This window comes from Pelophylax lessonae (genome assembly GCF_965119305.1).
Source record: "Pelophylax lessonae genome assembly, chromosome: 3".
Lineage (NCBI taxonomy): Eukaryota > Metazoa > Chordata > Amphibia > Anura > Ranidae > Pelophylax > Pelophylax lessonae.
The window spans coordinates 447,778,795-447,804,962 of record NC_138770.1 but is presented as its reverse complement, the minus strand read 5'-3'; the positions used below and the strand labels follow the sequence as shown (position 1 = coordinate 447,804,962).

Sequence of the window (26,168 nt, the reverse complement as noted above, 5' to 3'; positions counted from 1 at the left end):
AGGGCAATATGTAAATCTATATCTATCTATCTATCTATCTATCTATCTATATCTATATATATATATATATATATATATATATATATATATAGTAACTGGGGAGCCCAAACCATTTTATTAGGTTTAATCTCCCTATCACACTGAGGGGGAGCTTACAAGTTACGCATTTAAGCTGAAATTGTCTAAGGAGAGGGAGCAGATCTAACTGCAAGTTTTCCATTGGGTCAGCTTTGATTTGTACCCCAAGATATCTAAAGGATGTGAATATTTTGAGATCACAGGCAACATTGTGACATTGTGGGAGGGCGGTATGGGACCATCTAAGGGGAGTAAAAACGGATTTGCTTCAATTGATGGTGAACCCAGAAAGACTACCGATTCTAGCAATGGTATTCTGAAGAGAGGCATCCATATCTCCCAAATATAGAAGGGTACCCTCACATTATGCTATGCTTTAACCCCACTATGTCAGAGGAAGCCCCAATAGCAATCGCCTACAGTTCTATAGCCAGGGCAAACAGCAAGGGTGACAATGGGCACCCCTGCCGTGTACCCGTATGAAGAACAGAGCTATGAGATCACTGTTAATGCGAAGTCTAGCAAGAGGAGCAGAGTAAAGTAATTTGACCCAATTGATAACCCCATATCCCAGACAGAGTCTTGCCAGTGTTTCCCAAAGATAGGGTGACTCGACATGATTGAAAGCCTTGGCAGCATCAAACGATAAAATCGCACATTTACCAGGGTTTGAGACAGGAATTTGGAGGTTAAGAAACAAACAGCAGATTTTTAAGGCTGTCGATCTGGGTGGTATAAACCCAGATTGGTACCCATGTATACGTTTAGAGATTACTTTAGCCAATTGGGTTGCAAGCACTCATGCTAGTAATTTTACATCTATTGTTAATAAGGAAATAGGTACGAGTCAGGAGACAGACTATGCTTACTGGGTTTTAATAGGAGCACGACAACCGGGGGGAAAGTATCTAGAAATACGTTACGCAGCCTGGGTAAAAGGATCCCCGATTAGCAAGACAGAAGTCAATCCTAGAAAGACCACCATGTGTGGCAGAGTAACAAGAAAATTTCTTAGCCCCAGGATTTAGGGTTCTCCATACATCTTTCAACCCTAGCTCTTCCAGAAGTCTAAAGAAAGGCGATAAGCTCCGAGGTGAGCCTGGCAAGGTGGTAGTCAAAAACCAGTCCAGAGAAATATCAAAAATGTTGTTAAAATCGTTTACCATCAGGATGGGAACACCAGGTTGACTCGATGGTAAGGAAGCCATAACCTTCAACACTTCTACAGAGAATGGAGGAAGGATATACAAATTTATCAAGACAGTGTAAACCTTCCAGAACACACCTCAGGAATATATATCAACCCTACGGTTATATCTACAGTTTGTTGTATATATAAAAACTGGATACCATGCGGGATCAAGATGCTGACCCCTCTAGCATAGGAGGAGTACCTAGAGTGGAACTGGTGGCTGTACACCTTGAGAAAACAGGGAGTCTCTCCCCGGGAGAAAGATGCGTCTCTTGGAGACAAACCACTGTGGATTTTTTAGCACGTCGCTGGACAGCCAGGCATTTCATAGGTTAGCCTGTGAATTCACTGCGTCCCATTCCTGCAGGGGAATAGCCAATGCGTTCAGGGGTGCTGTATCATCTGTTTCGGAGTGTTCCTCGCTGCAATCACCAGGAGAGGAAGACTGTGGGAGCAGGTCTTTAGGAGCAGGTTTAGTGAAGAATTTCTGTGCAGCTTCATGATATTTGTCCTTTGCAGGTCTAGGTGGAAGACCGATATCTTGGGCCGCTTGGTCAGTGGTAGACCAAAAAGTGGTGCCGTGGGGCCGTGATTAGACATGTCCGCCAGCCATGGGTACGCCGTCAAACGATAGCCTACTATGTGAGCAGTCGGGGGGGGGGGGGGGGGCGCAGTTGGTTTCTTTCGGTGTGCAGTCAAAAAGTGCCAACAAAATCATAAGCAGGAGTTTCGGCGGAGAGAGCTGTCTAAGTAACCTACTACATCTGCTGCCAAGCCGCGCCCCTATATTTATACTACATTATTAATCCATCATTATTATTTACAACAGTCAGGAGGAGGAATAGTGCCTCATTGTTGGTGTCAGTGGGAGGAAAAGTTCCCCAATGGGCACAAAGACAAAGGGCCGCATGCAGCTCTCCAGGCCACGGCTGGGTTACGACAGAGTAGGACTATCGGTTTCAACCATCCCTTTGTAAGGTGTTCCCCTACCAATGGTCCAGATCTCTGCTGCAACCCAGACGACTGGGGACGTCTATCATGATGATCTTTTATCCAAAAAAAAGGAAACGGTCCTTCAATAATGCCATGGAACAGAAGCCACCATGACAGACATCCTGGCTCAAGAATGTAACCAGGTCATTTTGTCCTGAGAGAATGAACCTGTCCTATGCCATGAAAATGTTTTGCTGCAATGTTGTGGAGCGGCACTGAGTAAACAGAAGCACTTCAAAAAGGTGAATACCATCAACCCCACATTTCCAGGACTCCGCAGGGAAGAGATGTTGGGATTGAAGTTGCTGAACTGGATTCTGCAGTTTTTTCAACTTTTTCTGAAGCAGGAAGACCTTGGCCTGAAAAGGCATTCCAGGAGAAGGCCCAAGTACTCCAAGCAATGTAACGGAATCAGAGATAACCTTTAGAGGTTCTGGATCCATCCCAAGTCCCCCATAGGTCTACAAAATGATTTACAAAATGGAGGCCAAAATCGGAGGGTTCAGCTCTCGCAACAGCATTCAGGCATCTGAATACTGGAATTGCCGAGACGAAGACCACCCAGAACTTGTGCAAGGATCTTTGTGAATACTCTCAGGTCCAAAGCAAGGCAGATGGGAAGGGCAACCAAAAACTGATAGTAGTAACCTAATGTGCCAAAGCAAAGAAATCACTCAGATCTGCAAAGATGGGAACATGTAAATTTGCATCCTTTAGGTCGATGGATGCCAAGAAGCCTCCACAAAAAAGACCCCAAATAATCCCATAGATTCCATCTGAAATTTTGAGGCTGTATGAAGGTATTGAGATCCTTTAAAAACAAGACAAAATTGAATGCTTTGGGTTTGAGAACCTTGAATTTTTTTTGGCTGGAATGGCAATAGGTCCCTAGTTGAACACTTCCTGAACAGATGAAATAGGGTTTGTCCAAAGCTACTGGGTGGGTGGATGGAGGCAAAACTATTTTGTAACCTTTGGATGCAACCTCCCTCACCCGTGTGTTGGCTATGCAAGCTTCTCTCTTCTCCGCAAAAGCCATCAATAATACCCCCCACCTATGATGGTGCTTGTGGGGATGGACCTTTATTCAGGGGGCAGGTTTATCCAGAGGTTTTGATCTCTTTGTTAAGGAAGCTTGAAACCCCCTGAACCCTAAGGTGACAATGTCCCATAGGACGAAATTCGTCAGTTGGAGTTACAGCAATGACATCATCACGCCTGCCAAGGCGTTTATTGAGATATACTGTTGGTTGATATACGGTTTATCATTTACACTTGTGAGTAATCTTCCTAGTTTAAAAAAAAAAAAAAAAAAAAAAAAACGGGTTTTAAGAATACTACACCATGAGAGATCTTCATTGATATAAATCCGAGTCAGTTTACTGTATTGTGGCAGTTGGCGACATAAGCTCTATTTGATATACCTGGGAGCCACCATCCATCCATTTGGATTTTCTCCCTAAAGCGTAGGGACCCCTTCAGGTCTAAGAATCTGTAAAAGCAGTTTGTGACAGGCAGTCTACACAAGCGGTGAAGAGTTTTAATAGTCTGCTGGATTATTGAGCTCCTGTCATGGACTTTGTGATCATGAGGGACTTTATTTAAGCTGGTTTTTATGAGCACCTATATGGATTTTTGGGTTTTTCACTTTATGATTTTTTATTTTTTTCCCATGCATTGGATGTATTATTTCTTATTTATGCACTTGTACTTTGTGTTTTTTGAGCAGACCAACACATATGATAATGGTTGCAATACTTTGCAGGTTCCTGTAGAAAACAAATATACAAAATTTTCCTGCAAAATATGTGCATTTGTAATTTTTTAGATAAAGGCAAACTTCCAAGCCGTATTTAACCTAAACGCAAAAGTGTACACTATTACAGCTCACAAATTCTTCTGTGGCATATTTATTTTTTTTAATTTCCCCTTTATAATACCTGGTGATTCTGCTAGTAGGTCTGTTATTTTTCAGGTGGCAGTTAGGGGGTTGAGACAAACCATTCAGCACTGACGGAGTGCTTACAATGATTTTTTTTTTTTTATGCAATACCTTTATCCCAAAAAGGAAAAAACTGTAATGATAACTGCAAAAAGTGATAGCTATAGTTGAGCTTTAATTTGCTGGTAACTTTTGTAAATTCCATTTAAATCTCAATCTACTAGTCTAAGACTACCCTCTCCTAAAGAGTCTTTGATAACGCCCATAATAGACGGGCGAAACGCGTCGACGCACTTCCAGGCAGCAGAGCATCACACAACGTCATTTCCTGAAACCACCGTGGAACGCACGCCTGCAGAGTACGCGGAAGTGGGATGACTTGCAGTGATTGTAACCAATGCTGATTGCAACTTTATGTTTGTGAGTAATATTTTTACTTTTTGAAATAAAAACTCCTACGGGCTTCACTATGTCTGGCTCCTTCCCCCTTCTTTTAACATATGGTCGTGGAAAAAAGTGGAGAGGAGCCATTAGAAAGATATACTTAAGAGGCTGTGCTGGATCCATCCATCCGTCCAGGGGATATTGTGTCTGCCTAAGGCTTGCTTTTATCCTTGATTTGGTGAGTGCATCCCCATAGGGGGTTTTTCTTCCTGAGAGCACCTGGGCACCAATATGGATTACCTGAGCACCCTTTCAGCACTTTGGTTCCACTCAAGGGAACCATCTTTTGGACTGTACTTTGATTTAATATTTTTGCACTATTGTATATGGTTGCAATATGGACATATGATTGCACTTTAACATATATGAATTTTGTATTTATTGATCACATTATGCACTTTATTTTGTATGTATTTTATTTTTGATCACAGTATACACGGATGTATCTATTTCTATATACCTGTTAGCGCTGCTTTTTGATTGATTTTAGTTTATTCTGGTCTTTTACCTAGTGAGTAGCAGCTTCAGGACATACACTTTTCATTTATATCTATTTTATACCTATTCACATTTTTTTTAGCGCGGGTTTTAATAAATTCAGTTTTACACTTTACAGAAATAACTTGATGCTGCCTGCAATTTAACCAGCAATGAGAAGCGGGGAAACTTTCTTGATTTTAAGTGTACCTTGCATCAGAACGCAAGATCTAATTATTCTTGGATCCCCATGAAACAATGCTGCATAAAACATGAGAAAATACACTTTTCTTACACAGCAGCACTATGCATCTGTTTGCAAGACTTTGATCCAAAGCCTACCCTGGATCTAATCGGAAGGCACATGACATCCCCTCATCTGGAAGCTGAGGTGTAATGCAAGGATATTTTTTTTTACTTTTCTCCGAACGTGGGATATGCTTTAAACAAGTTGCACTTGGTGTTAAACATTACCGATTTAAATTGAAGTCAATGGTGAGATTTACACAACAGAGTTAAGGTAAATGTGTTAATTGACCACATATCAGGTATCTATATAGAAAGACAACCATAAAAATAGTAAAACTAAACCAATAGAAATGTATACTATAATCTGGTATTACCAGCAAAGAATGGCAATTACCTATTGATTGTGGCGAGTCCATATATGGATTGCACTTTGCATAATGCCTTCGGTCAGTTCCTAGCAATACTTCAAATACTTTGTCTGACTTGATGATCCCGTTTTCTGAAAAGAATCGGAGAAAAATGGTTTAATATTATTGCCTCTATAGAGCATTTTTACTTTCTTGGTCTGTATTTGCACAAATACAGTGCATTGCCAAAGTATTCGGCCCCCTTGAACTTTGCCTTTTGTCACATTTCAGGCTTCAAACATAAAAATATAAAAAACTTTTTTTGTGAAGAATCAACAACAGGTGGGACACAATCATGAAGTGGAATGAAATTTATTGGATATTTCAAACTTTGTTAAATAAAAAAACTGAAAAATTGGGCGTGCAAAATTATTCAGCCCCTTTACTTTCAGTGCAGCAAACTCTCTCCAGAAGTTTAGTGAGGATCTCTGAATGATCCAATGTTGACCTAAATGACTAATGATGATAAATAGAATCCACCTGTGTGCAATCAAGTCTCCGTATAAATGCACCTGCACTGTGATAGTCTCAGGGGTCTGTTTAAAGCGCAGAGAGCATCATGAAGAACAAGGAACACACCAGGCAGGTCTGAGATACTGTTGTGGAGAAGTTTAAAGCCAGATTTGGATACAAAAAGATTTCCCAAGCTTTAAACATCCCAAGGAGCACTGTGCAAGCGATAATATTGAAATGGAAGGAGTATCAGACCACTGCAAATCTATGAAGACCTGGCCGTCCCTCTAAACTTTCAGCTCATACAAGGAGAAGACTGATCAGAGATGCAGCCAAGAGGCCCATGATCACTCTGGATGAACTGCAGAGATCTACAGCTGAGGTGGGAGACTCTGTCCATAGGACAACAATCAGTCGTATACTGCACAAATCTGGCCTTTATGGAAGAGTGGCAAGAAGAAAGCCATTTCTTGAAGATAGCCATAAAAAGTGTTGTTTAAAGTTTGCCACAAGCCACCTGGGAGACACACCAAACATGTGGAAGAAGGTGCTCTGGTCAGATGAAACCAAAATCAAACTTTTTGGCAACAATGCAAAAACGTTATGTTTGGCGTAAAAACAACACAGCTCATCACCCTGAACACACCATCCCCACTGTCAAACGTGGTGGTGGCAGCATCATGGTTTGGGCCTGCTTTTCTTCAGCAGGGACAAGGAAGATGGTTAAAATTGATGGGAAGGTGGATGGAGCCAAATACAGGACCATTCTGGAAGAAAACCTGATGGAGTCTGCAAAAGACCTGAGACTGGGATGGAGATTTGTCTTCCAAAAAGACAATGATCCATAACATAAAGCAAAATCTACAATGGAATGGTTCACAAATAAACATGTCCAGGTGTTAGAATGGCCAAGTCAAAGTCCAGACCTGAATCCAATCGAGAATCTGTGGAAAGAACTGAAAACTGCTGTTCACAAACGCTCTCCATCCAACCTCACTGAGCTCGAGCTGTTTTGCAAGGAGGAATGGGCAAAAAATTCAGTCTCTCGATGTGCAAAACTGATAGAGACATACCCCAAGCGACTTACGGCTGTAAATCGCAGCAAAAGGTGGCGCTACAAAGTATTAACTTAAGGGGGCTGAATAATTTTGCACGCAGTTTGTTAAAAAAGTTTGAAATATACAATAAATTTCGTTCCACTTCATGATTGTGTTCCACTTGTTGATTCTTCACAAAAAATTACAGTTTTATATCTTTATGTTTGAAGCCTGAAATGTGGCCGAATACTTTCGCAATGCACTGTAAGAAGCTGACAGCTTCTGTGTGGTGCTCTGAGCGGTATGAACGTTTCGGGCAGTGTGTGCCCAGGGACAATAGCTCGTAATGTAATCTTTTTAATCGATGCACTGCCCAGTTACATTTGGCCACAGCAGCTGTCAGCCTTTCATACAGTTTAGCAGGCTACCTGAAGTGGGGTTGAAGGACTCATCTGTGCCCTCTGCCCACAGCTAAAACCTGAAGGCCCATATACCTGGGCTAAATGCCCAGTGTGCATGGGGCCTAAAAATTCCATAGCATCTTCAAACATAACAAAACACACATAATGCAGCTGTGAAATCCTCCCTATACAGAGCCAGTATTTGGATGGTCATCTGTGTAAACAAGCCATTGGGGCAGGAATCAGATGACAGGCAAATAATAAAAATGTGTGAGGGTGGAACAGATTGGCCGCTAAGAATGCATAGGGGCCAGATAGAGCAACAAGCTCTGAAACAACCAGAAGTTATGGTGGCCATATACTTTACGAAAAAATTGACCGAAATTCAGTCATTTGTACAGTTCGTTCATTTTTGGCCAGATAATCGGCCAAATCGGTTGTGACGTTTTTGTGCAATAAAAAAAACGAAGGACAAGTTTGATATCTTTCTGCTGAACGAACGATAAATTGAAAGGTTGTGTTTTTGGTCCAAACTGTTTGCACTAGGTATATGTGAAAAAACTAACAAAAAAACGGATTCATTTATGTCCATTGAACAATTTATCGGTCAATACATGATAGCAATATCGTCTGCTCTCACAGCCAAATGTTCGTTTTTTTAAAAGGAGTTTTAACGATTTTTTGTATAGTGTATGGCCAGCATTAGAGCATTTGTTTTTTATTGGCGACAAATTTGCTTTAATCAAATGTAATAGATAGCATCTGGGTGTTTAACCACTTCCCATCCGTCTTATAGTAAAATGACCGCCGCAAAGTGGTTGTCCCATCCCGGCTGGGCATCATATGACATCCAGCAGGATAGGCCGCTCCGGCCCCGGGGGGCACGCAAAGCGGCGATCGGTGGTGTAGTGTGTCACTCTGACACACCGCATCTCCGATCCTGGTAAAGCGCCTCTGACGTAGGCTCTTTACCATGTTATCAGCTGTGTTCAATCACAGCTTGTCACATAGTAAATAGGAAGTGCCGTTGATCAGCTTTCCTCAGTTCGCACCTGACAGGCGCGAGAAGAGGAGAGCCAATCGGCGGCTCTCCTGATTTGGGTTGGGGGGGTCTGTGCTGGTAATCGGAGCATTGATTACCGATGCAGACCCTTGGGGGATGCCACTAGAGCCCCAAGGGATGCCCACCCATGGCCACCAGAGATGCCCACCCATGGGCCAGGGATGGTAATCAGTGCTCAGGGAGCCTGTCAGTGCCCTCCTCATCAGTGCTGCCCATCATTGCCATCAGAGCCACCCACCAGTGCCCATCAGTGCTTCATATTAGTGTCAAATCAGTGCCTCCTCATCAGTACATGCCAGTGCGGCCTCATCAGTGCAGGAAAAAACATTTATTTACAAAATTTTATGTAGCACCCTACAGGTAGGTGCTAGGTAAAATGTATAGTGGGCCTTGTCTGCCTAACAGTAGGGCTGTGATTTATTTAGCTAGGGTGTCAGGGCTTCCAGATGTGCCTGCTGAGGGGAGAAGTATCCCCACCGGCTCCAGTGAGAGGCTTCTCATAGGGCAGTGTGGGAAGCCCAATTAGGGGACACATCCCAGCTTGCAACTACCCCAGAAGGCAGAATAGGCTGCAAAGAATTCTGGGAGCGGGTATAAGTTTGGGGGAAGTGCGTGACAGGGTGTGTTTGGTGGGAGCAGAGTCCCAGGAAGGAGAGTACAGCTGTCTCTCCTCCTGCCTGAGGAAGGTGGATGTCTCAGGGTGTCCAGAGCGTGCCGAGTTGAGCTGAGGGGATCCGGTGTGCCGAGAGCCTGCAGAGAGAGAGAGGAGTTCAGTCCCAGGAAAACCTACACAGGTAGTGAGTACTGAGGATTGACCCTTGGAGGGGGACCATTCGGAAGAGGTTCTGGGATCCAGTGGCAGCTAGCTGTAAAGGGGGTACCTAGGTTGAGGACCCTGAAGCTTCAGAGGGGGTACATAGTCAGTGGACCCTGGAGAGTTCAAGGTCAAAGGGGGCACCTGCATTTTGGGCCCTGAATTGTATAGAGTGTGCCAGTTACAGAGTTCTACTACATACTACCTCAAGCTGTGCCAGGCAGGGGGAAAGTATTCAGTGACTTTCACAGTACAACAGTGTCAGGAGTTCTACAGTTCTCAGTCTTGGATCTTCTGTACTATAAGTCGAGAATTTAGCACTTCTTTTGTTCTACAGAGTGTTCTCAGGGTCAGTGAGCGTTTGCTGGCACCAGCTGGCGTCAAGGAAGCGCCAACAGGCATTTCAGAAGTAAAGTCCCAATTGTAATTAGTTAAGCCTCAAGGAGAATCCCACTCATTCCCTTCTCCCATCCCCCAATTCCAATAAAAACCACAAACAAAGATTCCGGAGTTGTCGCTGCTTCAGTTGTCACACCTGGGGAGAATTCAGCTCACATGGGCTGGAGAGGATTCCGGTACTAATGGCAGACCAACATCAGGCCATAGGCCTGGAAGCGTGCTACATTTATAACAAACAAAAAACTTTTTTTTTTAAACTTTTATTGTTTAGCAAAAAGAAAAAAACTTGCGGTGATCAAATACCACCAAAAGAAAGCTCTATTTGTGGGGAAAAAAAAAATATGACAAATTTGGTCTAGGTACAGTGTTGCATGACCGCGCAATTGTCACAGAGCGCGGAGACACAGCTGTCCTCCTGCTGCTCAGCGGGGGATCGGCGGCTCGAAAAAAACGGAATCCGTCCGACGTACGGATAGTGTGAAAGGGGCCTAACTCTCTGTGCCAATCAGAATGTTCTTTGTTAGCACCTGAGAACTGCAGCACAACTAACTGGAACCTTGAGCTGTTTCTCTCTCCCCCCTCCTCATTCTGAGCTTTGCTTTACAGGAATTGAAGTGGCGGAACTATGTAAAACCGATGCACTTGCATCTCTTGATTTAAAGTGTACACTAATAAAGGAATTAATAATAAAGGAAAAAGAAAAAAAAAAAAAAAACCCACAGGTGTTGAGATCTATCTCTTTATATCTGGAAGGAGTTCAGCTGTGACATATCTTGCTACTTGACATACTGGTAAATCTAAGGAGAAGCTCGAAAAATCTACCAAAAGTGTGAAGAAATTGAAGTCAGTAACAAAAATCATACCTTCTGAGATAATTTACAGCATATGCACGTATAGTATGTATGCAGATTTGTAAAATATATGTGCAACTCACAAATAGGGAAGACCTAAACCTCTCACTTCAAAATGATAAATCACTACAGTCCAACATTTTCATGGAAAGGCTGATAAACTGAAAAAGCACGTGCAGTCTTTGTACCTTCACTTGAAGCTATGAATAAAAATCAGAAGTGATGACTTTTCACTATCCAATGGTAGGACGAATTTATAATGACTATACCACAGATTATAAAACTTGAGCAAACTGCTTGCTTCACATCATTTTATATTTGAAGTGCTCCAATAAGAGAGCCAACAAGACTTCTCTGTGTTTTGACATTTATGTGTGGGCAACTGGAATAACATAAGCTTTCATAAGTCTGGGTTAGTCAACTACTGAAAGTGATGTTTTGAAACGCAGCTGGTATTTGCACAGTAAGCGAGTTCTCAACCATGTTATCCAGCAATGTCAGAAATTGAAGACGACTATGATCAGAAGCTTCAGTACAAATGTACGTGTTCAGACATAAATATTTGATCAGATTGGTAGAAAAGGCAAGTAGGTTTATACATATTTCTGTCAAGAGCAAATACAGCTTCACCAGTCCTATATTCTTACCTTGGTCTATTTGATAATTGCTCCTTATTAGGGGAGCAGGAGCTATGAATTCTACCCAATGCACTTCTTATGCAGGCAATAGTTACAACCATACGTACTTTAGAACAGGAAGAAAAACGAAATCCTTCTATTACGATAATGATCCAATATCCGATGAGAAGCATAAGGCCAGTATTAAAGTGAACTTCTTATCAGATACTTTTGTTCAAATTTAGAGCGCGTATGCCAACTAATGTGTAAAAAAAAAACACCAGTAGGTATTTATTACCTCTTAAAGTTATTACAGTAGTCCTTCCGACTATGGCTTAATATTCCCTCATCCCCATATGGAGAGCACCATCTTTGTTTAGATGTCGTCCAAGAAAAAGCACGTTTATTGGTCCATGATACTGACCCAGATATAATGTAATCAATATAATTCCAGTGTCTATTCCTTTCTGCATGTATATATATGTCTTAAGCCGTGTACACACGATTCGTTTTTTTCCGTGCAACACCGTGGGTCAACTCCGGTCGGAGTTGCTGTACTAACCATGCAAGGTTAGTTCAGCAATCTCCAAAGCTTAGCTGTTTTCAGCCAGGCGCGCCCCCCCCCCCCCCCGCCAGAACACTCCGATCAGCATTGATCGGGAGTCTGTTGGGTGCTGGTTTTCCAGCATGCACAGCCAGTTTGTGTCGGACAGACCAACATACACACGGGCCGAATGTTGGCTGTTTTTTTTTTTAACCGTCTCTTGTCTCCCAACATTCGGCCAGTGTGTACGTGGCTTTACACAGATTAGAGCTGATCTCATGGGATGTTACAGGGTTTATCAGATAAGAGAGGAGATTGAGAAAAATGTATCTACTGCCTGCAACAAATATCATCTCAGATAGTTCCTCTTTAATTAAGGCAATTGACTAAAGCACAAAAACTGCTTTTTAAAGTGGTTGTAAACTCACAAGCAATACTTATGCCCATTATAACTACTGTGTTTTAACTTACGTCACTGTCTCTTATGGAGTCCAAATCTGTGCCATTTAGTAGTAATCGCCCGATGTTTAGTGAAGTAACGTCACCAGAGCATGCGTATTTTGTCCCCCAGTCACTGCACACTTTTTTGGGAAAAAACGAGTGAGCCCCTTTTCATATCATCACGGTACACTGTGCCCTCATTACTGCAATGCTGAGCCATTCATTTTTAATGACACCCTAATTGAGGTGAAAAACGATGTCCTGCAAACACACAATGTGCATTTCTGTACACTGCAAAAAAAGCAGCAGGACCCACTTTTACATCAATTGGATTACAGTCCATTCATTTTGAATAGGCCGACTATAACAGCCTGTGGCAATATGACTCAGTAACCAAAAAAAAAAAAAAAAAAGCGCGAGCTGTTGTGGGTCATTAAAGTTATACCCACCTCTTAAGAATTATTTATTGCTGCATGTGACCATGTTGATGTTATTTATTGTTGCATGTGACCATTTTGGGGTTATTTATTGTTGCATGTTAACACTTTCCCTAGGACAGGAAGTGAATGCAACCTCCCCAATAAAAACACAGAGAGCAGAAAAAAACCAAAACAAAAAAAAAAAAAAAAAAAACCATCAAGCTTGGCATAATTTCAGCTTTCCGAGTTTCTATTTTTTTTTTAAATATCACATTAGAAAATGTAACATATATTAAATTCACTATATGCAGAAAAGTGAGTTGCCATGAAAACGGCAAACTAGGGCCTAGTCTTCAGAGAAAACTGAGTAACGTATTGCTACTGAGCACCACCAATGAGCAAAGGAGCCTCCAGACTGTTTCTACTGAGCATGCACATTGCATACATTGTTTGCTTACTTCTAGTATCATATCTGTAATCAGAAGGAGCCCATGGGACTTTTAATACGGGACCATACTTTATAAGTAGTGTACAAGTTGTGAGTTAGCTAGGAAACTTACTTTTTTTATTGATCTGAAATATTTATATATTACATTTTTATTGTAATTCAAACAGTAATCCTACATACATTTTCTAATAATAGAAGACGTCATAGCAATGTGTTTCAAGAACTATTTCAAAGCAACCGAATTTAAACTTTTTAAAGGTTTTACATTTTTTTTTATGAGGGCTGTAATGGAGCACTGCAGAGGATCTGAAACTTTTCTTTGCTCAAACCTTAAAATGATGCTGCTAAAATACCTGTTTCTTGATCCCTGCATGTCTTTGGCACCCCTTGCATTCTAAGCTATAGCTGCGTATGGGACTCAACTTTTGGGCAAGTCAAGATATATTTGCTAAGCCCCCTTTCACATTGGAGCGACCTGTCAAGGGATTTGACAGGTCAAATCGCATGACAAGTTGCATCTTATTGCCAGAAAAGGCCCTGTTCAAAATCGGTGCTACGCTGACTTTGCGTGCTGCACTGATTTGGAAAAGTATTACATGCACTACTTTTGGTGATTTTGGGTGCAACTTAAATAGACATCTGTGCATGAAGCCACACAGATATCTTTCAAAGTCGCACTGAGATGTGGCTTTGAAATTGTGCAATTTCAGATGAAGTCGCATGATTTCAAAGCTGCAGTCAATGTGAACGGGGGGTAAAGAGGACAAAGGACTTCACAGCAACATATCTCAAGAACTATCTATTCCAAAGAAACCTATTTTAAACTTAAAATTTTCTTATTTTTCAGGGTGGATTGTTATGGCACAATGTGGACAATATCTTTGCTCAAACCCTAAAATTAGCCTAAAAAGGTAGCAATGTTGCTAAAACTCCTTTTGTGCCCCTTGCATCTTAAGCTGGCCATATGAGGATTCAAATTCTATGTATGGGCGCAGTGGATGAACAGAAATCAATCCACTGATTTGACTAATCTTCAGCCAGCCTGCTGGAGAATTTACGCTTGATCAACGGTGACAGTTGGGGAAATCTCCACATTGTCAGAATATAAAAACAGCGGGGAGGTTTCCCCCATCCACATTGAGAGCACGGATTAGGGAGTTGGGTCAATGTTTTTCTTCAATCGACTGGTTCAATTAATAAAGAAAAAAACTGACTCATCTATGGCCAGCTTTAAGTTATAGCTGTACATAGGACTGTTAAATTACCGGGTATGATCATGGAGATCTAGACTTAAAGCCAATCTCCAGGTTTTTAAGAACTTTAAAGTGGATGTAAACCCTCACATATACCCAGTGAAGTGAACAGCCTCAGCTGATACACAGGGATGAAACAAATCTCTCTACATAAGTTTTACATGTATATCTGATTTCTTCAGCTTGCTATATTCGTTAGAAAGTGCACATTCTGTTAGAATTTGTTCTTCCGGTTGCATCAGGCCAAGCCTCCTCACAAGCTTACCCATGACACCAGGGGGTGCCCTGAAAAGTTCCATGAGATTTGGGATACATTGCTGGAAACTAAAGACAGTGATGTATTACCTTAGCCCCTCTTGAGTTCAAGTTACTATGCCCTGTTGTATGGATGGCCGAAGCATGCCGATAGATAGCGGCCCTCTCCTTTTTTTTTTTTTTTTTTAAAGGTATATCATAAGCACACTAAGTTGTATTTTGCATTGCTGCCATTCTCTTGTAAAAGGTTGTTTTCTCCACTTCGCGTGACTCCACTGATTGCGGGTTCAGTTCACTGGAATACTTGCAATATGCAAGTTGTGGAGGTGCATTGATTTAAAAAAAAAAAAAAAAAAAAGATTTTAACCAGTTCCTATTCGCCTACACTAAATGTACTGTGGGCGGGTGGCACAGGCAGGTTGGATCACGTACATGAACGTCACCCAGCCTTTTCCGGGATAAGGGTATGCATCCCCTGCTAACCCCCGCTGCAATGGCTACCGCAGGATTTTGTCAACAGGTCTCAGCCAATGATTTATGACTGAGAAATAATTATTGTTAATTTTTTAACCTCAGTGCAGGGAATGCATTAAAATTAGTTGGAATTTTTCACATATAACCAGTTAAGTACATAGATTAAACAAATCCTTCTACATAAGCTGTACCTGTTTATCTGCAGTCATATGTCCTCTACATCTAGGATGCAGAACTTACCCAGGATCTCTCAGCTCTGAAAAGCAGGGAGCTGAAGTTACTCAGTGCTGAGACAAGTACACAGTTTAGAATGATGTGTTTTGTTCATGTTTCATGCCTGAGGTTTACATCCACTTTAAGGTAAAAAAACATTCTTCCTTTAAAACCATTTTAAATCACATGAGTTACTTCTGCTTTAATACCCGTAACGATAGCATTCAGTAGATGATTTTTTTTATTTTATATTTTCACAGGACTTTATATTTTTCGCCATCTTTACATGCAGGTGAAGTAATCCATCAAAGTGACAGTTGGGACAGACTATTAAACTTACAGGGGTCAACTGTTATTCAGATAGGCTAAATCTTATCCTTGCTGCTGTATGTGTCTAAAAAGGCTTCGCTGGAGTAGGGCTTTTATTTGTTGTCTACTGAACTCAGACAGATACGAAAGGGACAAATTAACAACTTGCCGCCAAATCACGTACCTGGTACATCATTTGCCTTTAAGTGGTTGTTGCAGGCATGACCCCAGTACCAACTTAATTGAGCCCATGGTTGGCTCTCTTGTAATAGCCACCAGAATGGCTAACTGGCCACTCAGTTGCTATTACAAGCAGCGGGAGAGGACGACAACCCCCTCCCGTGGCTTTCTCAGGATCTTCCGTCCCACAGGGAGACCCAAGCTACCAGCCAGCATGTCGGCCGGCCTATACAAAGCCGGTGTAACGTTAGAAAACCATACCCCTTGAGAAATCCATACCCTCGTCACTTCCTGTCAGGAACAGCTGAGCAGCGTAGCAGTGCGCATGCTCAGAACCCCGGATACGTCATTGAACAGCTGAGGGCCTGACAAGTGCGCATGCTCCGAGGGTATGGTTTTATCACGGTAGTGTGTGTAACGTTACACTTGCGGCGGTTACATTAAAACAGCTGTGCTGCAATACGAGTCATCTCCGCTCCTATCCCTGACACTTCCCTGATCTTGGCTAATAAATATAAAAGCGGCCGAGGGTGTATGAAATCTAAAGGACGGAGATGTCGGCTCCGTGATACGCTTTTATATTTATTATCCAAGATCAGGGAAGTGTCAGGGATAGGAGCGGAGATGACTCATATTGCAGCACAGCTGTTATAATGTAACCGCCGCAAGTGTAACGTTACACACACTACCGTGATAAATCTATACCCTCCGTAGGTGCACCGGAAGGGACGAGGGTATGGTTTTCTCCCGGGTATTGTTTTTTCACGGAACACCGGAATTGGCTTTGATAGGATCTCTGCTATGGTACCTCGAAGGGATGACATTACATCACTTCCAGTTTACCTGGCTGTTATCGGCATTTTTTGAAAGTCAAAAGTATTCAAAATCACTGATATTGGTGTTTTGAATGCTTTCAAGTGCAAAAGGAGGGATGTGGGGTCTTATTTACCCCAGGTCCCTCCATAAAGAGTACCGGTCACGTCCCTATTGCTGTCACAAGGATGTTTACATTCCTTGCTAGAATAAAAAAAAAAAATAAATAAAAGTGCATCCCGTCCTAGAACCCAAAGGCGAACGCGTGCCATTGGTCCCACAGGCACGCAAACATTAATCATCCCACGAATATAAGGTATTGCCCCAAACGACAGATCATGGGTAGTAACTCTAGCACTAAACCTTCTCTGTAGATATAAAAGTTGTAACCAGTAAAGGCTTTCAAAGCGTTGCCTATGGATAGTAAAATTTACGTAATATTTCGCCGCTGTAAGGGGTGTGCAAAATTTTAAAGCGTGACATTTCTAGTATCAATTTACTTTGTGTGACATCTTTAATATTCTACCAAAAAAAAAAAAAAAAAAAAAAAAAAAAAAATCGGGTTATATACTGATTTTTTTGCTTTAACCACTTCAATACAGGGCAATTTCACCCCCTTCCTGCCCAGGCCAATTTTCAGCTTTTAGCGCTGTTGCATTTTGAATGACAATTGCGCGGTCATGCAACACTGTACCTACACCAAATTTATGTCATTTTCCCCCCACAAATAGAGCTTTCTTTTGGTGGTATTTGATCACGGCAAGGTTTTTCTTTTTTGCTAAACAAATAAAAAAAAAAGACTAAAAAGTTTGAAAAAAAAAAAAGTTGTTTTTGTTTATGTTATACAATTTTGTAAATAAATACGTTTTTTCCTGCACTGATGAGCACTGATGAGACTGCACTGACGAGGAGGCACTGATGGGGTGGCACTGATGGGCAGCATTGGTGGGCAATAATGGGCACTGATAGGCGGCACTGATAGATGGCAATGATGGGCACTGGTGGGCAGCACTGATGGGGAGGGCACTGGGGGGCTCTGCGCGCCCCCGGGAGGCGTGCAGAGCGCAATATCCTGCCGCCGTCATATGACGTCCGGTCAGGATAATGCAACCACTTTCCCGCCGTCATTTGCCTATAGGGCGGAGGGAAGTGGTTAAAATATATATATATATTTTTTTCCCAAAAAATTGAAAAAACTGCAGTGCAAATATCGTGTGTCATTAAAAAAAAAAAAAAAAGCAAACCCCAATTTATTCTTTAGGGCCTCTGCTTAAAACAAAATACATAATGTTTGGGGGTTCCAAGTAATTTTCCAGCCAAAAAAAAAAAAACAGATTTTTCACATTAATGCAAAAAGGGCCAGAAAATGCCTGGCCTTCAAGCGGTTAATGCAGCCATGTATTCATTACTGACATCATCAAATCTGCAGTTTGAATGTAGGCATTGTTCTTGAAATTGGCTTATTGGCTTCTCAAAATCTACTATATAGCTTACATTAGAGCTCAGAGACAGAGGAAAAAGCAGCACATGAAGCCAGACAGGTGAGCTGTAGTGCAATAAACATGCTGATAGGAGAATAGAATAAAGTGGCAACGATATAAATAATCAGTGTGCTGCTTCTCCTTTCACTGCCAAACCAAGGGGTGTGATTGGGAAGGATGTCAAAGTAAAAGTTAAACTGACGCAGAGAGAGACCAAGTTGTACCCCCCCTGCTAGGCAGGCTGTGCTGTGAGGCAGAGATGTGTAAATCTCAGTAGGTAAAAAGTTACCTTGTACGCATTTTTTTTTTTTGTATTCAGTTAGTGCCAGGTCACACTTGTGCGATGCGGGAAGGCTGCGAATTTGCAGCCTGTTCCCGCATCGCAAACGCACCCCTGGCAGTTCACACTGCCATATGCGATACGCTGGGGGTGTCAATGAAATGTTAACGACACCCCCAGTTTGATCGCATATCGCAGTGCGATGTGACAGTTCGCACAGGATCGGATAACACAAGTGTGAACCACTGTGCGATCCGATCCGGCTGAAAAAATGCCTCATGTGCGACTTTTGTGCGGGTGCAGTGCGAATTTAGCCATATAAAGTGTATGGCTGAATTCGCACTGCACGCATATAATGAAGGAGCAGTGCGCTCCGATATTACATGCGATCACCGCACACGCGGAAGTGTGAACCGACACTTATTTGGCTGCAGTTCAGCTTTAAAGTCCATCTAAAACTACATGCCCATTGTAGACAACCCTATCTACAGTGTGACACAACTGCATTGATTTTATTTCAGAATTGCCCTAATACATGAAGTGGAAAATCAAAGGATAAAGTGGAAAATCTACTGGCAGGAGCAACAGGTAAAAACCTGTCACTGGGGCATATATCATGCTAGCGTCCACTTAGGCTATATTAACACTAGACGCAGTGGGACTGTGTTGGGTGGCTATTCCAGCGAACTCCCACCACATGACAGGACAAAGGGGTTGTTGATTTACTAAAACTGGAGTGCAAAATCTGGGGCAGCTGTGCATTGCAGACACTCAGCTTCTAACTTCATCTTTGATTAAAAAACCTGGAGGCTGATTGGTTTCTATGCAGAGCAGCTCCAGATTTTGCACTCTTCAGTTTTAGTATATCAACCCCACAATGCCTCGTCTCCAGTGTGCCCCGTTCACACCACTGCGTTGTGGTGGTGTGCGCTGAAAGGAAAGAAAAAAAACACCGATAGCTCCTTTTCCAGGAATCAGTATGCTTCCCATGTGACCGTCCTGGAGGGAGGATGACTTGGGGAAAAAACATTTTATAAACATAAAATGTCATCAAGTTCATTTAAAAAAAAAAATAAATAAATAATCTATAGGGATCGACCGATATCGTTTTTTTGTTGCCGATACTGATATTTTGGCCATCGCATATCGGTATTGGCCGATTAGGGTCGATATTTTGTACATCCTATGTCACGGTCCGAGACTAGTCGTCTCCTCCTCCAGCCATTAGGTGGTGATGCTCATGTAAGGGTAAAATGATGTCACATAACATAAATTCCATTTACTAATGTTATTGAAATGCCACTCACATATGTACATATGTATTACTTGCCGTAAGTGACATCCGGGTGATACCGCTCCGTCTGGCATACAATCTCGGAGGTCACGTGCGTGGTCACGCCCTCTGAGATCCTCATCGTATGCCGGACGGAGCAGTATCACCCGGGTGTCACTTATGGCAAGTGGGTGAGAGACTGATCGATATCCGGTGGGTGGGAGATGGTGCAGGTAAGAGACAGAGCAGTATTGAGTGGATGCCGAACGGACAAGTATCACCCGGGTATCACTTACGGCAAGTGGGTGAGAGATACCGATCTGCCGGCAGATCTACTAATGTGGAATTGCTTTAATTTTTACATATGTGAGTGGCATATTCAATAACATTTGTAAATGGAATTATGCTATGTGACATTTTACCCTTACATGAGCAATATTTGGAATATCGACAATATCCGCCAGTTCCGGGGTGGATACAGATATATCGGCAAAAGTCAATATCAGCCCTCGATATACATCGGCCTTGCTGATAATCGGCCGATCCCTAATATATATATATATATATATATATATATATATATATATATATATATATATATATATATATACACACACACACACACACACACACACAGGCAATACTGGCACATTGGCCCTGCTACAATCCGACCAGAAGGCACTGCACATCAGTTGCAGTGTGGTAATACAGCAGTTAGGTATGATTTAGCCCTTAAAGTACAAATAAAGCATCAGACCTATTTAGTGATACACAAGCCCCATAAAATAAACAAACAAAAAAAAAAAAAACTTAAATTTACACTACCTGACTTAGCCAAATCCTCCTTTCATTTGTACCTCACTTGCTTCCCCCTCCCTGACCCTGCTGCTCACAGTGCAAGGGTTTTGGCAGAGCTGTCAATCTAGGAAACATTGGGCATGACTAGGGGTGTTCAGGTGCCGACCCGACAAGTTTCAAGCTTATGAATCAGCAATGGCAATGCCGATAACCATGCCCCCTGCCTATATGACCGTGACAACTCAGCTCTGAATTCAGGAGCTGGTAGCTGCATAAAGACTAGGTTCACACATGTCTGGCTGCGGTTTGCAGTTGAGTCCGCTGCGGTTTTGTTCACCGGTTCAGGTGCAAATTTTTACTTGAATTCTCACTCTCTAAATAGGACCCAAAAATCGCCTAGATTTAGAAACGGACTGCGGTCACCCCAGACGTGTGAACTGGCTGTGAGGTTTGATTGGAAGAAAGATTCTGTGGACAGGTGTATTTTATACACCTAAGGAGTGGTCATTAGGAACACCTTTTTATATTGACAGAACTAATCAGTGTACCACATGAGCACATACTGTAGCCAGAATTGTGACAACAATATGCAGTGACAGGTACTCTTTATGGAGGGATTGAGGGTCTAAAAGACCCTAGACCCCTCCACTTCCATGTATTCAAAACGCCGAAAGCGGCATTTTGGAATACTGTCACTTTTTGAATCTGCCGCCTTTAGCAGCAGAGTAACCCGGAAGTGACATCATGGACGCTGCCTCCGGGTTACGTCATCGGAGACCCGATCGAAGCTGCATCCGGCTTTGATCGGGACTCAATCCAGCTGGCGGACGTGTCGGCTGGGTGATCGGGTCTCCTGGTGGGACGGGAGAACCGGGCAAAGCCGTGGAAAGCGGCGAGAGGGAAGTCTCCTCCCGCTCGCTGGGGTAAATCCGCATCGGTCATTACCGCCGGGAAGCATATCGCCGGCTCAAAAAAACGCTAGCTAGAGGCATCACCCCGGTACAACCAAGTCAGCCGACGTAGGTCTACACCGCTAGACGTTAAGTGGTTAAATGTGAGCACATAGATCACATGACCTCTGTTCTCAGCTGTGTAAGGGGCTTCGAGGAGTGGGGTTTGGAGAAGCAGAGGTACACAGATTTTCCCAGTGAATGGCTGTGCGGGGGGGGGGGGGGGGGTGTCAGCTTACGTATTGGCCATTAAAGGACAGGAAGGCTGTGCTCCCAGCACAGACAGAAAACTGATCACTCTGGCATTGATGTGCTTCCATGCCTAGCATGGTCAGTTTGAAACAAGAAGCTAGGACTGGCAGGATTACCAGGAATACTTTTTAACACAAATACATGGTACAAAAGGCACATATCAGGAAAATGAAATGTCAGGGTAAACATTTGTTCACTGTCCCACAGCACAAAAACAAAAGGCGGGATTAAGATTTCATTGCCTTAAAGTGATTTTAATTGCTCAAAGTTTATAAACATAACAAACATGTTATACTTACCTGCTCTGTGCAAGGATTTTGCACAGAGCAGCTGCCCCAATCCTCCTCTTCTGGGGTGCCCCAGCTCAGGTGGCGTTCCTTCAGAGCGCATGCGCCGATGACGTCATTGGCTGCATGTAATGTTAATATCTCCTAAATGATACACGTTTAGGAGATATTTACAGTAAAGCCTTAATATGAGCCTACCTATGGGTACAAATTATTCTTTAGACTTTACTTCCTCTTTCACGATACTCCTGTTTGAGCATCTTCTTTTTCATGTTATTTTTTTATGTATTTTAGCGCATATGGGTTTGCGCAATTTTGCGCATACGTATTCTCATGTTCTTGTTTTGTGTATTTTAAAAAAAGCATTTGTGCGCATTTGCAAGCATGAGGCGTAAATTACTGCCCAAAAATGCAGATTTTTCTATTTTGTTCTTACTTTAGAATGCACTGCGCTCGTTTACGCGCCCACCTGCATAGGCACATTACAATGAATGGGCTGTATTTTAGCTCAGAAAAAAAAAAAGCTGTACTGAGCTTTAGACTGCAGCGTGCAAGAGGCTTTAAAGTAACGCAGTGCCGTATCGCAAAAAATGGCCTGGTCAATAAGGGGGTAAAACCTCCTGGGGCTAAAGTGGTTAATGTGCACACACACCCACATGAGAATGCGTTCATATAAGGGGACTAACATCTGTAGCATCCTGCTTCTTTATGAAAGCAGAGTTCCAGGCTTTTCAGTGTTTATTAAATGTCAGCAGCTACAAAAAGTGTATCTGCTGACTTTTAATAAACACACACTCACCTGTCCCACAGTCCAGCGATGTGGCCGCCCGAAGCCTCGATTCTCTCCCTCTGGTCCCGGCATCACTAGTGTGGGCACCCGGCAGTGAAGGCTTCAAGCTTCACAGATAGGTGCGTACTGCGCTGCGCATCTTGACAGCTTGTGGCTTCACAGCTGGATGCGGGTCGCGCTGGGCATCGTGACTGGTCTGCAATCTTCTGGGACCTCCGACGTGTCCCTGAAGATTGCGGGGAGGGAGGGGGAGAGGCGCTCTGAGCGGAAATGGGAACCTGTATAAACAAAGTACCCACTCCCCCCCAAAAAAATGGCATGCCAAATGTCCCATGTCAGGGGGTTAGGACTAAAAGTGGATGTTCAACTTTTGGATGGAACTCCGCTTTAATATGTGCTGCAAAACAGCAAACGACCCAGCCTGCAGCTGGTTGGACTAATAAAAGGAGCACAAAATTGATATGTGGATAGCGGAGAATTTGGAGGATGCCCTTGCTAGATTCTCACCCACAACAGGGGGGAGTCACATATTTACCTACACATATTTGCAGAGGTTACCTACACATGTTCCACAGCATTGAATCTAAGGTTTCAAAGTGATCTGGATGGGTCACATTAGGGATCGACCAATATCGTTTACTGATATTATGGTCATCGCATATCAGTGTCGGCTGGTATTTTCGTACATTTAAAAACAAAAATTGTTTTTTTTTTTACTTGACAGGTACCCTTGTGGAGGGATCTGGGGGGTCTAAAAGCCCCTTAACCCCTCCTCTGCACTTAAAAGCATTCAAAACGCCAAGTTTGGCTGTTTTGAATGCTGTAATTTTTTTGAATTTGGCGCCGAGTACCCGGAGGTGATGTCATGACATCACTTCCAGGTTTTTACACAGAGCCCTGATCAGAGCCAAATGCGGCTTTGATCGGGTCTTCTCTTCGGGGGCTGTGCAGGCTGGTTGCCCGTGTTTCCCGGTGGAAGACAGGTGGGGGGGCGACATCCCCTCCCACTCCTTGTAATGACAGCCGAGCGGCTTCTCAGCTGCATCGGTTGTCATTACAAGAAAGCCGTTCGTCGGCTATGGAAGCCGGTACCGGGGTGATGCCTCTAGCTGCAGGCATCACTCCGGTACAAGCACTTTCCCGAAATATCTGCAATACCAGTCACTTCGGTGGCCGATGCTGATATAATCTAGGGAAGTGCATATCGGCCCCCGATAACCAGTCGATCCCTAGTTAAGACTACTTAAAGAGGTTGTAAACCCACCTCACAAAACATTTACCTATAGGTAAGCCTATATTAAGGCTTACCTATAGGTGCTATAAATATTTTCCAAACTTGCACCGTTTAGGAGATATTTAGAGTGCATTCTGCCGATGACGTCATCGGCGCAGGCGCTCTGAAGGAACGGCCACCTGTGCCGTTCCTTCAGAGCTCAGTGCCGTGAACAGCAGCTCACCCGCGCATGCGCGGGAGTGATGTAATCGCGCCTCCGGCCAATCAGATGGCCGGAGGACGCGAACCCGGAAGCAGGACGGCCGGACATGTCGCCGTCCTGTCGCTGAGGTGGCGGCACGGCGGGGGCTTCGTTTTAAGGTAAGTACTACATAATGAGCTAGTATGCGATGCATACTAGCTCATTATGCCTTTCGCTTTCTCGATTTTTTGGGGGGACTTTACTTCCTCTTTAAAGCAGATGTTGCACTTTTGGGTGGAGCTCCGCTTTAATATATGCTGCAAAACAGTAAATGACCTAGCCTGCAGCTGATTGGACTAATAAAAAGGTGCGCAAGTTTGATGCGTGGATAGCGGGGAAATTAGGAGGACGCCCTAGCTAGATTCTCACCCACAACAGGGGGAATGACAGAGATTACCTACTCACGTATGCAGAGGTTACCTACACATGTTCCACAGCATTGAATCTAAGGTTTCAAAGTGATCTGGATGGGTCACATACACCTGTATATATATTTTCTCAGATCAATGGGTTTTGCTACGCCAAATATCAAATGCATGTAAATACACCTGTCATAAATGGAATATTAATAAGAATAAATAATAAAGCATCAATAAACAATGTCATAGCACAGGGTGCCCTCTGATCTCATACAGGTCATGTCATATACAGAGCACAGAATGACTACCTCAAAGGCCAAACTACTATATGGTAACCTGTCCACCTAGAACACGGTGCCAGAAAGTTCATACATATAAGGAATCATTGTGATACACTAAGCTGTACTCATTCCATACAAATGAATGCACGCTCCAGCATGCAGCTAATACACATGTACACAGGTAGCACGGTCCTGTCACTGCGCCTATGGATGTAATACGACACAGCCTTTGCTGTTGTCCTGTCCAATGATGTCACAGCTCCTGTCACACTCACTGCGCAGGTTGCCGACCAGCTCGGCATGGCTGGCTCCCCCTGACTTCCAGGCCATGACTGCACACAGCGCACGGAGCAGGTACTCTGCTGCTTTCAGCGCGGCGACTGCGCCCAGCAGCTTGCCCAGGAAGCCCAGCACCCCCAGCCAGGAGACGTCATCCGGGGGCCCGCTGTAGGAGGGGGCGGGACCACGCACATGCTCAGGGCCGTGTGAGAGGCGGACGGCCACGCCCAGTTCGTTCGCACACGACGCATTTTCGGCCACGCCCAGCGAGGGCATTGGTGCACGTGACGCTCTGAAGCGAGCGTGCTGGGCGGCGACGGCTGAGGGGGTTTGGATGGCGGCTGGAGCTGGAAAGGCCGCAGCGTATGTTCATGTCCTCTCCGTTTTTTAGAATACGGGTGACAGTGACATAGTTCGCGGCTTCTGTCTTCGGGCGCGGTGTGTTGGTAAAGGCCGAGAGCGCGGCCTGACGTGCTGCAGTGCGAGACGTACTGTGCATGTTCAAAATAAGGGTGACAGGGCCACGCCCTCTAGCGGTGGGCTGGTCTGCTGCTGCTATTACATTCTGGAGTTAAGGAAGTGATCCTGTCATATCCTTCGTGAATAAGTAAATGCATACATCCAGAATCCAGATCAGCAGTGTACGGCAACCAAACAGCCTCTAGCTTTTATTTTTAGAGCGGAACTCCAGCTTTTCCTCCCCGAAACAGATGCACTGTGCATGTAAATGAATTACAACCCCCTACTGTCATTCTATCTGTAGCTTACCTCATTTCGGCCCCTTTGGGACTGCAATATCGCATTACAAGTCGTACTCCATTATTTCCAATGAGTACCGTTCATATCTGTGTGACTTCAAGTTGCAAACGACTTCAAAGTAGTCCTTGCACTACTTTG

The 26,168-nt window shown here is 43.4% G+C and overlaps 1 protein-coding gene across 3 annotated transcripts in view; it reads right to left on the bottom strand.

Annotated features, from left to right (window-relative positions):
- The window catches only part of LOC309548989 (protein-L-isoaspartate(D-aspartate) O-methyltransferase), a 156,520-nt gene extending 130,780 nt beyond the window's left edge, over positions 1-25,740 (bottom strand). Inside the window, exons 1-2 of one of the 3 annotated variants that reach the window (XM_082248924.1) lie at positions 25,268-25,740; positions 5,770-5,874 (exon numbers count right to left, since the gene is read on the bottom strand). In XM_082248924.1, coding sequence (XP_082105050.1) covers positions 5,770-5,874; positions 25,268-25,547 — 385 coding nt within the window. In that variant the 5' untranslated portion in view covers positions 25,548-25,740. The remainder of the gene's footprint in view (positions 1-5,769; positions 5,875-25,267) is intronic. The other 2 variants (XM_082248926.1, XM_082248925.1) reach the window with 2 other exon arrangements.
- Between the last annotated feature and the right edge of the window lie 428 nt (positions 25,741-26,168).